Source organism: Neofelis nebulosa, chromosome 6, assembly GCF_028018385.1.
Source record: "Neofelis nebulosa isolate mNeoNeb1 chromosome 6, mNeoNeb1.pri, whole genome shotgun sequence".
NCBI classification, from domain to species: Eukaryota; Metazoa; Chordata; class Mammalia; order Carnivora; family Felidae; genus Neofelis; species Neofelis nebulosa.
This window is the reverse complement of record NC_080787.1, coordinates 131,794,281-131,806,984: the sequence shown is the minus strand read 5'-3', so window position 1 is coordinate 131,806,984 and position 12,704 is coordinate 131,794,281. Positions and strand designations below refer to the sequence as shown.

The following is a 12,704-nucleotide window of genomic DNA, read 5'->3' as shown; positions in this document are numbered from 1 at the left end:
AAATGGTTTTTCTCAAAGACACCATGAAGTAAAAAATCAAATTTAAAAAAGGCTTCAGGATTTTTCACAAAATCAGGAAAATAAATATCCTTAAAATTACAACAGAATAATTTAAGTTCCAGAAGAGATATAATGTTGGAATTTAAGAATGTTTTCCCTATGCTTATCCTGATCAAAAACAGAAAAAACCCACATCTAACACTAGTTTACTGTATCCATACTATGATATGCTTCAGTTCTAGATTTAATTCTAGAAAAATTTAGTGGGAGTATGTCATTTCATCTCATCTTCAACGTGAAATATCGGCAGCAAAACCATCATACATTCAGTTTACTAACTGCAATCTAAACATTACAGCTCAGTGGTCACTTCGGCAGCACATACACTAAACATTACAGCACAGGCCGATGGGCTCTCACCATGCAATATGCTTATTCTACCTGCTGTGCAATTTAGGTAATAATACACTCCTGCCGAGTCCCTTTATAAATGTGATTTTACACTTCACTTACTATAAAGAACTATCCTGAGTTCTGTCTTATCCGTAAGCTATTATTTTACCTATTATTTTTATACTGTGAAACTAATAAAGAGATATATGCTATATGGTCTATTAGTGACAGGATTTTAAAAATATATTGTTATGTGTGGAACATATTTCTCCTCTCCTAACCCCACCTTCCAAAAAAAGAGTACTCAAATTTTTCCTGTACTTACAGAACCCATGTTAGAAGTAGGACAGACAGCCTTCAAGGGCAGCTGGGTTTCCATCAGTGGTGCCACTAGGCTCACCATCAGTGGTTAAAAGTTGCAATGACAGGGATTCCGGGTCAGAAGGCCAGATACCCATATCAAGTTATAACCCTACTGCCCATGGCTGTTTAATCTAATAAGGCTTTGATCTGGATAACTTTCAACATTTATAAAAGCTCTGGGCTGACTATTATAAATGTTTTGATTTTTAATATATCTAAATTTTGTCTCTCTAAATAAATAATGCAACTAGTCAAATAAATATTTAGATTTATAATTCTCCTGAGCAGGAGCATATAATTAAATAAGCAAATAAAAAGTTGCAGCTATTAATATAACAGCCTCTGAAGAGATGAAGAGATGAATTAATGAGTAGTAGACCCTGACATTGTTAAAAGAGAAACCAGGACGGCTGGGAGAGGAGGCACAGGGTGGAGCCCTGATTACTAAGAGGGATTACTATGGCTGCCTCTGCCTTCCTGTACTTCAAACCCATTCAATTTTCCCTGGATCGATGCCTCTATATAACCTGTGAAATTATATCATGGTTCAAGAAGGTGACTCATACATTAGTCACCTACCACATTTCTGCTAGCAGGGAAGAATGCCTGGACCATAAAAGTATCTTGTGTCCTGGTACCGAAAGTAAGACAAAGAGACTACAGGCAACTGATACCATTTTCTTCAATGTCCCTTTCACTAAATAAATAGCCTGTTTCATTATTATAAGAGCTATCTAAGAATTCTCAAATCCATGTGACTGCATGAAGTAAAGTTAGAAAGGGTCTGTCACCTGTGAAAAATGACTCAAAGGCCATCTATAACATCTATAATAACAAGATATAGTGGTAAATGCAAAGACACTGAAAACTATGCTTACAACTAACTCCCTTAGCAGTAAGATGTAAAAAAAAAAAAAAAAAAAAAAAATTGCATCTAATTTTTTCTCAGCTGTAAAAACTTTGTGGATTGCTGTCAAGGGGAAGAACTAAAATGGCAAAATACACATACACAAATGCAATAAAATGCCACTTAAAACATTAATCAGAAAATCAATGATCAGTGTTTAACTTACAGCTTCTAACTGATCCATTAGCTTTGATAAAAATTTACGACATTCTGGAGTTTTACTATCAATCTTCATTCCAGTTTGCATTGCATATAAACGACCTACAAAGAAAAATAAGATGGTTTGAACAATCTCATTTTTTAATGTTCCTTTCTATTACTAAATGTTTAAATATTTTAAATGTTTTTATTTGTTTTTGAGAGACACAGAGAGACATAGCACGAGTGGGGGAGGGACAGAGAGAGAGGGAGACACAGAATCTGAAGCAGGCTCCAGGCTATGAGCTGTCAGCACAGAGCCCAATGTGGCGGGATTAGAACTCACGAACTGCCACCGCGAGATCATGACCTGAATTGAAGTTGGACGTTTACCTGGCTGAACCACCCAGGCGCCCCTCTACTACTGAATGTTTAAAATACGTGTTCTAATAAATAATTTAAAGTTTAAGTGAATTTAGAAAGAAAACTTTGATTTACTATAGATCTTATTTACAAAAATAAAGAACACACAAATATTATGCAAAGAATGCAAGAAATTCATAATGATAATAGCAGTATTTTTTTACCAAGACCTTCTTTTTTGGCATTATGATTAAAAACAAACAAACAAAAAAAGACCAGGTCCTAAGCTGACAAAAGGCCTGTAATTTAATTGGCAAGTTAAACAGTTAATACTGATAAAATATATAATATGGGATAGAATACTGGGAAATGGATCTTGGGTTCAGGCTAACAGGGAGAACTGTTTTAGTCATTTATTTTATATATATATATATATATATATATATATATATATATATATATATATATATATTACACCCTTTCTTTTTAAAAAGTTAATAAAATTAGAGAAAGGCTAAAGCTAAAAACTTTTGTGACACCATGACCCTAATACCTTTCCCAGTGATGGGAGCTATGAACAGTTCTGTGGTAGTTGTTGTTACCATTGGTGTATACATATACCACCTGTGATTTACTCTTATAGTCTATAAATATGTTCTGGAAATCTGTGATAGTGCTACAGTGCTCCACCCTGTGGACAGACACAACATTCACATTCAGGTAGTTCTTGGATTTTGAGGACTACAGATCATATTGTGCTACTACACCTGCTTGTGATACATTCAAGAGTTCCCGGAGGCAAATACCAAGAAATGGAATTCCTGGGTCACAGTATATGTATTTTTTTCACTTCTGAGAGCTCTCAGAAGCACTCTCAAGCTGTCCTCCAAAACAGATTACCAATATGCAGTTATATCACCAACATATACAAGCACTCATTTCCCCAAACCCATGAAAATTTGATATTATTAAACTTCCTATCAGTCTCAGGATTTTAAGTGATTTTTCATTTTCATTCCTAAAAAAGTCCTGCATATTTACTGCATAGCTCTATATTCCCCTTTATCAATTAGGAGTAGTTATCAATGAAAGAAAGAAAATCTGTCAAATTCTGTTGTTTGCTTTTTAACAAATTGTCTTGTGGCAGTTCTTTACACAGTATAAAGGAGGAATACAATGTTTTCCCCTCAAATGGCACTTTGTGAACACCATCCCTCTTCCCTGCTTTACTTTTCTCCTCAGCACGTAATCATATTCTGTATTTATCCACTATCTCTACTCCAACTCAAATTTAAACCCTGTGATGATGGCGATTTTCGTCTACTCGGTTTGCTGATGTACCCTTGGCTTGGCATGTAGGATAATGCTTGGCCTTCGATAAACATTTTCTGAATAGATAAGTACATGGACGAAAGAATGGCTCATTCTGCCCCACTGACTGAAATGCCACTTTTAACATTCATTATCATATATTAAGCTTCCATGGGATAAAAGGGCCCAATTCTGTATACTGTCTGTCCTGTTTCATTTGTCTCCTGGCCTATCACTGCTTTATTTACTACAGCTTTATAACATGGCTTGGTATCTGTTACTCTCAGGATTTCCAATTCAATTATGTCTACTCGATCATGTCTTTTAAAACTATATTAAGATATATATACATATATAATATGCAGTTATTTACTCTCTCTTTTTAATTTTAATAGCTTAATCTGAAGAAACTACTTTTTAATGCTTAGGCTTTTAGTTTATTCCATGTTACATACAGAGTTTGATGTTTATTAATGTATTTATTTTCATATATCAAATTTAAGGGTCTGATCCATCTAGGTTTTTATGCAAGAAAAAAATGGAGTTCCAAAAGTACTGTACAGATTTATACTGCTACACAGTTTAAAAAGCATGGTGTTTTCATTTTCCCTGCACACCAGCCAGCACTGGGTATCACTTTGACCCAAAACCAGGTTCTAATTTGAAAAGCAAAAAACCCGATCATTTTAAACATCCATTGGTCACAAATGTGACCAAATTTTCTTCTTCTTCTCTCTCTTTTAACCAGTCATATTTCTATAGCATGTTGTCTGTTAGGTTTCAGTCATCTCTCCCTTCCCCCCACACCTTTTAAAAACATGGTTGAACACCCTTTCCTTTTAAACCAGTCACATCTCTTTTGAGCTGATCAAGATCTGTGCCTGCCTTAAACTCCTTTTCTTCTTATGACTGTGACTGAACTCCCCAAGACTTCCTCTTTGTGAGCTGTTCAGGTTTTTTCTTCCAGTATTTTTGCTGCATTTTTTCTTCTAAAGTACATCACATGAGCTCTTTGGAAAACAAACATATTTGCTGCAAATATCATGCCGTCTTTCAATTTTTGAATGCTGATTTGAAACACAGAGGCTTGAAATATTTATGTACTCAAAGCTATTATTTGTGATTTTTTTTTTTCTTGTCAATTCTGTGCTTGGAAAAGTTCTTTTATCTCCAAGGGACTTGACTCATTTACATGATTTTTCTAGTTTTTCCTACATTTTAATTTTTCAACTTTAAACTCATTTTACTTACATTTCCTCTCCTCCCAAGTTAGTAGCACCAATCTCAAATAAACTTAATAAATGATCCTTCCTTTCTCCAATGATCTGTGGTTCCCTCTTTAATATATTTTTATTTTTTAGATTTCCTGGCTATTTGATTTGCTGAAATCACAGATCAAATGCCATCTTTACAAATGACAATATCTGTAACTGGTAATATGCTTTTTCTTCCTCCAAATTTAATCTTGCCATGTTTTATGGTATTGCCAAAATTCTACCAAGAATTTTAAGTATTCTTGCTCTTATTTTTAAGAGGAAGGCTTCTGCTTGGCAGTAGGGATCAATTTCGTGCCAGGCTGTTTATAGTCACACTAACAGAGTCCCCGCCCTATGCTATATTGAAACTGCAGCCTCTGGGACTTACATGATCCCAAGGATTGGCAAGAAAATGAGCTGGAGTGTGGGAAAGAAAATATTAGCACTTCTACTGATAATTTTTATATCATTCTTTATGTTTCTGTGTTTCTGTATCTTTAAAAATACATATAGTTTTTATAATACATTAGTACATCAATATGCAAATATAATTTGTAATTTACACAATATAATTAAAGATTAATTTAAAAAAAAAAAACTCATGGATAGGTTAAGAATCACTACTCACAGCATCCTTACTCCTCTCAACTATCAACTATATTTTCTTACCCCAACCTACCACTTACCTCTTCCACAGGGCCCCATTCCTTCTACCATATCCCTTGGAGCTACTGCTTTATAATTGGGAAAATCCCCTACATGTCCTCAGATTCCTTCTCCCTGTCTTCACTAAACCTTGATGTCACTTGAAGAAATTCTCTTATAGTCTTCGTATCTCGGGACTGGCAAGTATTATGGGTTTTTTTTCTGTGCATTCCATTGCTACTTACAGTTTTCTCTCCATGTTTCCTGAAAACACGGGTCTAGGGCTCAAGCCCCTCTCTTCCACCTGATCTTGTTAATGCCTGTAACTGCCCAAGGACCTCAAGGTCCTTCTGTGTCCATCATTGAAAATTTTCCTGTTCACGTGGATAATTAATAATTGTGGCAGAGACTGCTAACTGCCTACCCACATTCTTTCTTCCTACCTCTTTTGCTAACGAGACCCCTTTATTATTAAGGGCATTGTAATGTACCTAGCCAAAAGTACATTTCCCAGTATTCCTCAAAGCACGATACAACCAAGTAACTAAAACTGGCACCATATTATCAGAAGTTGTTGGAAGAGAATTCTGGAAGTCACCTTAAAAGGGGGAAATGACAGCTGGGGAAAGGTCTCATTGACCCTTTCCCTCTTCTACTTCTGCTGCCTAAAATAGAAATGGTATGACTGAAACTCTAGTAGATACCTTAGATCACAACACAACCCTGCAAATGGTAATAATCATGTGCTGGCTTGTAGAGCTGAAATTGGAAAGCACCTTGGTCCCTGCAGACTTCATGGATTTGGCACACACTGGGTACTACCAACATCAGACTTTGTTTTAAATGAGGAAGTCAAGTCCTTCTTTTACTTAACCATTGTTATTCTGGATTTTCAGCAATAAGAAAGGAAATCTAATCTTAAAAATACATAGAACCATCTTCTCAATTCTTATTGACCTGGTCTCCAAAATTTGTACGCACTCTCCCTTATATGCCAGTCACTCCAGAATTAAATTACCACCTCAAACTGTTGTACTTCCAAAATCAGTATATTAAGTACAAAGTCTAAATACAATTTCCCTTTTTTCCAACTTAAAGCTATGCCTATTAAAACAGGTGTCCAGTTCACGGGTGGATATTTCTTCATTTACAATCAAGTCTTTTCTCCTTTAACTTCTCTCGGCAACCAGCTTTTATTTTACAACGTATTTTTCTAGAACTTCACTGCCCTATGTCCTTCTATCCCATAATCTTTTTACTATATTCCTCTGGCAAAAGTACACTCATATATAAACTCAACAATCCTCATTCTCTATACCTATATTTGAGAAATACCACTAGCAGATTAGCACCATTATAATTATTCAAATTATCAACCTCAAATGAGCTTAACACATGCCTTCCCAACCTCCCAAATAACTATTTCAAACATACGTCAATCTGTGTTTTGTTTTTTTTTTTTATGTTTATTTATTTTTGAGAGGGGGAGAGACAGAGTGTGAGCAGGGGAGGAGCAGAGAGAGGGAGAGACACAGAATCTGAAGCAGGCTCCAGGCTCTGAGCTGTCAACACAGAGCCCGATGTGGGGCTTGAACTCATGAACCGCGAGATCACGACCTAAGCCGAAGTTGGACATTTCACCGACTGAGCCACCCAGGCACCCTTTGGTCAATCTCTTTAAAACAACAACCTCAAAAACATGCACTGAAAATGTAATATACATTAGTTAATTATTCACTACCTATATATACTACTGGCTAACATGATGTCATGAAAATGTGAGGAAATACAATACAGACAGTTTGGTTTTCCTAGGAGGTCTTTCTCCTTACCTTCTTAACATGGTAGTGAACACTATATGAATCCTACAATCCATGGAGTATTAGCTATTTGGTGAACCAGCTTTGGGGATAAATGGCTATCCAGCATAGACAGGTTGAAAAAATGAGATGGATTCTTAGGTTTCCAATGGCTTAAGTGGCAGCCATATAGGACTTAACCATTAAGGAAACACGCAGAAATTAATTGAGCAGTTTTCTTTTTACCACGAGAAAATGATTTAAGTGATTTATTCATATGCAAAAAGTACAATTCTCAGGGGGCACTTGGGTGGCCCAGTCAGTTAAGCATCCCACTCTTTTTTTTTTTTTTTTCAACGTTTTTTATTTATTTTTGGGACAGAGAGAGACAGAGCATGAACGGGGGAGGGGCAGAGAGAGAGGGAGACACAGAATCGGAAACAGGCTCCAGGCTCCGAGCCATCAGCCCAGAGCCTGACGTGGGGCTTGAACTCACGGACCGCGAGATCGTGACCTGGCTGAAGTCGGACGCTTAACCGACTGTGCCACCCAGGCGCCCCAAGCATCCCACTCTTGATTTCAGCTCAGGTCATGATCTCAGTTTGTGAGATAGAGCACTGAGTCAGGCTCTGTGCTGACAGCATGGAGCCTGCTAGGGATTCTCTCTTTCTCTGCCCTTCCCCGGCTTGCTCTCTATCTCAAAATAGATAAATAAACCTTAAAAAAAAATTTTTTTTAAAGTACAATTCTCAGTTTCTAATTTGTTATTTTTAACTACCACTGTTCTTTACAATAAAAATGGAGAGTATCTAAATCTTATTTCTTCGGAAGCAAAAAATCAAATTATTCTCAATTCGCTATCACCACAACCATTATTATACTTCCTCACAACACAGTATCAGCTCCTGTCCTTTACAAGTTAACCTTAACACAGATGTTTGATACTTGCTATAAAATGTAATGACAATACAGTTCATTGGTTTTGCCTTCATGCATTTTCTTTCTTGGTTTACGTGCATAATTTAGTCTTTGCAAATACAAGTAACACCTTTAATTGAAGAATGGGAAAGAATCATCACAGAATTGGAAATAGGATAAAATTGGCCTGGCTTTAACATTTTTTAATATCTCACATGTTTGATTTCTTAAATACAGAAAATTATCTTGTGATACATTTTTTAATATTAATAAAAGTGAGAAGACCTTAAATCTACTTGTGAAAATTAATATGTACACAAAAAGATCTTTTTGCCAGAAGGGATGGAAAAGGAATCACTTTCATGTACAGCTCGAGACAAGTAATTCATTGTAGCAGCAGCAGGATGATGAAAAATTAATGTCTAACATGGAAAATTACCTACTAAAACAGAACAAATATGTAGCTAAAATCATGTATAAGAAAATATATTTGATTTATTTCATCAAGGAAATGTGTTTATTTTTATGAATAAATATTATTTGAAGATGAGTAATGAGGCACATTTGCAAAAGGATTAACTACTTTCCAACCTAACTTTAATTTAATGTGAAGCATTTAGGAGATAAACATTTACAAATCCTGAAGGTATGTGTAATTCAAAGTTCCATAAAATCTAAACATTAACATTCTAACACATCCTTGCTTAAACATGAGAAATATAAAACTATGAAATGCATGATGTAAATATACAAAAAAGAAAAGATATATAAAAGCAGTTGTGAAGAGTGATGCTTTGATAAGTGAAATAAACATGGCACTCAAATAGGAATCATTATGATTTACACTGATGTTTAAAAGAAGATTTTATTCCAATAAATAGAACTGAATATATTACTCTATTTGTAAGTATATTGTAAATATTTGCTATACGGTTAGTATTAGCTTTTGCGAAGGGACTTCTGAGCCAAAGATTAAAAAGAAAGTATGAATGAGTGTCTACTAATAAAGGGTGTTTACTTTGCTCATTCCTTCATTTAACAATATTTTTAAGCTCCTGTCATAATATAGTAGCTTTAAGAAAAAGTGAACTACTCTTGAATTCTTACTAGAAGATTATGCTGGTATAGAGCAAATACTAAGTGACTATTTGATTACTAAAACGAGACCAGATTCAAATTTTGGCCATGATGGAGTAATGAGACTTGCCATTCACCATAAACATCAAAAAACTAGACAAAATATATGAACCACATTTTCACAAATGGAAACAGATGGGAAGACCATGACACCTGGAGAAAGGAAACAAATGAGATGACCACACCAATGATCAGCCCAGCATTCTTCCTGGAGGCACATTTTTCTTTTTAATACAGAGCGCGAGTGGGGTTAGGGGCAGAGTGAGAGGGAGACAGAATCCGAAGCAGGCTCCAGGCTCTGAGCTGTCAGTGCAGGGCTGGATGTGGGGCTTGAGCTCAGGAACCATGAGATCATGACTTGGGCTGAGGTCGGAAGCCTACGCAACTGAGCCACCCAGGTGCCCCTTTGGAGGCACATTATAAACTAAGGAGTAGGGGGGAGACCCAAGCAGAGCATAGTCTAGTAGAGTTGAGAAAACAGACTATAGAGTTCAGGTCTCCGGAAGCAGCTATAAATGGAGGCGCAGAGTTCGGAAGAGTGGAATCCATGCAGAAAAGAACCCCAGAAATCTGACCAAGGATAAACTTGAGGCTAAGCTGAATACTACCAGGTGTAGGTATACAGGGAAACTCCACAAAGTCAAAGAGTGAGCAGAAGCCGTGAGTGGAACCATCGCCAAAGCACATCCCCAAAACTGGGATGCTTTCAAGTTCCAGCCAGGGTGCAGAGCCCTTAATGCTTATCCAAAATATTCAGTAGAGACCCTAAATTTGGGATATGCTTTAGTAGAGGATTATCGTGTCCTCAGAGCTACTTAGACCGGCTGCCAAAACTAATAACAAACAAAATAAGGCACAAATATATCACACTGAACTGCAACGGACTTAACTGTCGGCCAGATCAAATCTGTTCAAAACTATAAACTCTAGATGTTCAAGAACTTAAAATTCACTGTCCTACAACGAATCAAAAATTACTAAGGTGGCGATAAGCAGGAGAATGTGAACAGCCCAATAAGATCAAACACTGACAAAATAACAGAAAGTGACTAAAAATAGCAGTGACATTAAATTACTGGGAAATCATAATGAAGTATTTAATGGAAAACATGAATGAGGAGAGAAACAGAACATATATAACACAAATGGAACTTCTGGAGATGAAAAATACCTGAAATAAAAAATGTATTGGGTAGGGATTAACAGAAGTTTAGACACCATGAGAGAAAGATTAGTGTACTTCAGAACACAGCAATAAAAACTACTCTACGCAGGGAAAAAGGGATTGAAAAGAAAAAGAAAAAGAAAACCAGAGTCTCAGTGAGTTATGAAAAAAAAAATGTTCTAATGTATGTGTAACTGGATTCTCCAAAGAGGGTGGGGAGGTGTGGTTAAAAAAAAAAAAAAAAAGAAAGAAAGAAAAGAAAAGAAAAAGAATTGAGTGCTGAAGAAAAATATAAACAAATTAAAATTCTTTATCCAGCAAAAATATCTCAAAAAATAGATATGAAATTAAAGTCTGTTTCACACAAGAGAAGCTGAAAGAATTTACCAGCAGCAAGCCTGTGTAAGAAATGATAAAGTTCTTCCACAGGAAAGAAAATGATACCAGATTTAAAAGTGGGATCTAACGAGAGGAGTAACAAGTGCTGAAAATGGTAATTATGTGCGAAAATATTTCTTTTTTTTTTTTTTTAATTTTTTTTTTTCAACGTTTTTTATTTATTTTTGGGACAGAGAGAGACAGAGCATGAACGGGGCAGGGGCAGAGAGAGAGGGAGACACAGAATCGGAAACAGGCTCCAGGCTCCGAGCCATCAGCCCAGAGCCTGACGCGGGGCTCGAACTCACAGACCGCGAGATCGTGACCTGGCTGAAGTCGGACGCTTAACCAACTGCGCCACCCAGGCGCCCCTGTGCGAAAATATTTCAACATCTTATTTCATTTTATAAATTTCTTGTAAAAAATGACAGTTAAAGAAATTGAAATGTATGCTAGCGTTTATGACATATCTACAAGTAAAATGTATGGAAACAAAGGATAGGAGAAGGGAAAAGAAAAGTTCTTACTTGGAATCTGAGGCAGTATGTTATATGATAGTAGACTATGATAAGTTAACATAAACGCTAGAGCAACCACTAAAAAAATAAAACGAGGAGGAATATGTAAGAAGCCCATAGTTGAGGCACAAGGGAATCCAAAGTGCTTCCAAAGAGAAGCAGTAACTGAGGTTAAAAAACATCTAAAAACCAAAAAACCCTGACAAGCCACAGAAAAATAAACGATGAAGTGAACGAAAGCAGGAACTTCACAAGCATTGAAGCCTCTTTCATGTAATAACATGCTGCTCAAAAATAAGTTTTCACCTCGAACGTCAAACATAATTGTCATAAAAAAGGCGCTTTAAACCTGCATGGGTGCCAAAGCAAAACGATGACAGTAAAGGACGAATTACCTGACACCACCCTCCTGGGCCTTCAACCTTAGGGACAGACTGAGAATCTAACAATGAAATGATTTACTTCACTCAAAACTAGGAGGAACTATTACAATGATCATTTTTAAAAAAATAAAATTCATGTTTGCAACACATTTCCAAAAACAAAAGGTAAATAAATGGGGAATGTTAATGGATAAATCAGCTGTCCAACTTTGCTTTATTATTAACCTGTGATTGCTACAATCATGTAGCCTGAGTCAGCCTGTAATAAAAAATGATAAGTACTCTGACAACAGGACTACAGACTTCCATTAATCACAGAGATTCACAAATCAGTAAGTAAGGGGGAGATCTTTACTGGTCTAGTTAACTTTGTCTCACTGGCTTCAAAAGATCTAATTTCTGTGTGATTAACAACAGAAAAAAAAAATAGGCAACTGGTTATTAATCCTCAAACCCGTCTGATTTAACATATCAATTAAAAACTCCCGTATTATTTAGCCTTTATTTAAACTAAATTACAATTTTACACGCCATGTTCTGTTACAGCTCAGAATTGAAACGGCCATACCTGTTTACAACTTCCTGAACAACTGTTTTTAATTTTCCTATGATCATAAATGACTCTCAAAGAACATCTACGCTTTCATTAAGTCTGTTAATTGTACACTGTCACCCTCTAGAGGAAACTTTAAAAAACCGAACTTGAAACTATGTTTAGTTACTTAAGCTAATATCAAGGGAAGGACTCTTTATGGGGTTTAGCTTTATCTACAACACCAAATCTGACAGAATCAAAATATTTACCATAAAGAGTCCACATTTAGAGACTCAAATATTTTCTGGCTTCATTAAAGGAAAAAAAAAAAAAAAAGAGAGAGAGAGAGAGACACACACACACACGTTGCTCAAAATTATGTTAATAACATCAAGCCTGTCTTCCATTTCTACCCTTCAGTTATTACAATCTCCCAGATTACACTGCATTAGCTTTTTGCCCCCCTTTCATTTTTCACCAATTAGGATAGTCCCA

General features: G+C 36.0%; 1 protein-coding gene across 1 annotated transcript in view; it reads right to left on the bottom strand.

Annotated features, from left to right (window-relative positions):
* VTA1 (vesicle trafficking 1) overlaps nt 1-12,704 on the bottom strand; it is a 69,654-nt gene that overhangs the window by 44,920 nt on the left and 12,030 nt on the right. Inside the window, exon 2 of the mRNA XM_058735475.1 lies at nt 1,830-1,924. Coding sequence (XP_058591458.1) covers nt 1,830-1,924 — 95 coding nt within the window. The remainder of the gene's footprint in view (nt 1-1,829; nt 1,925-12,704) is intronic.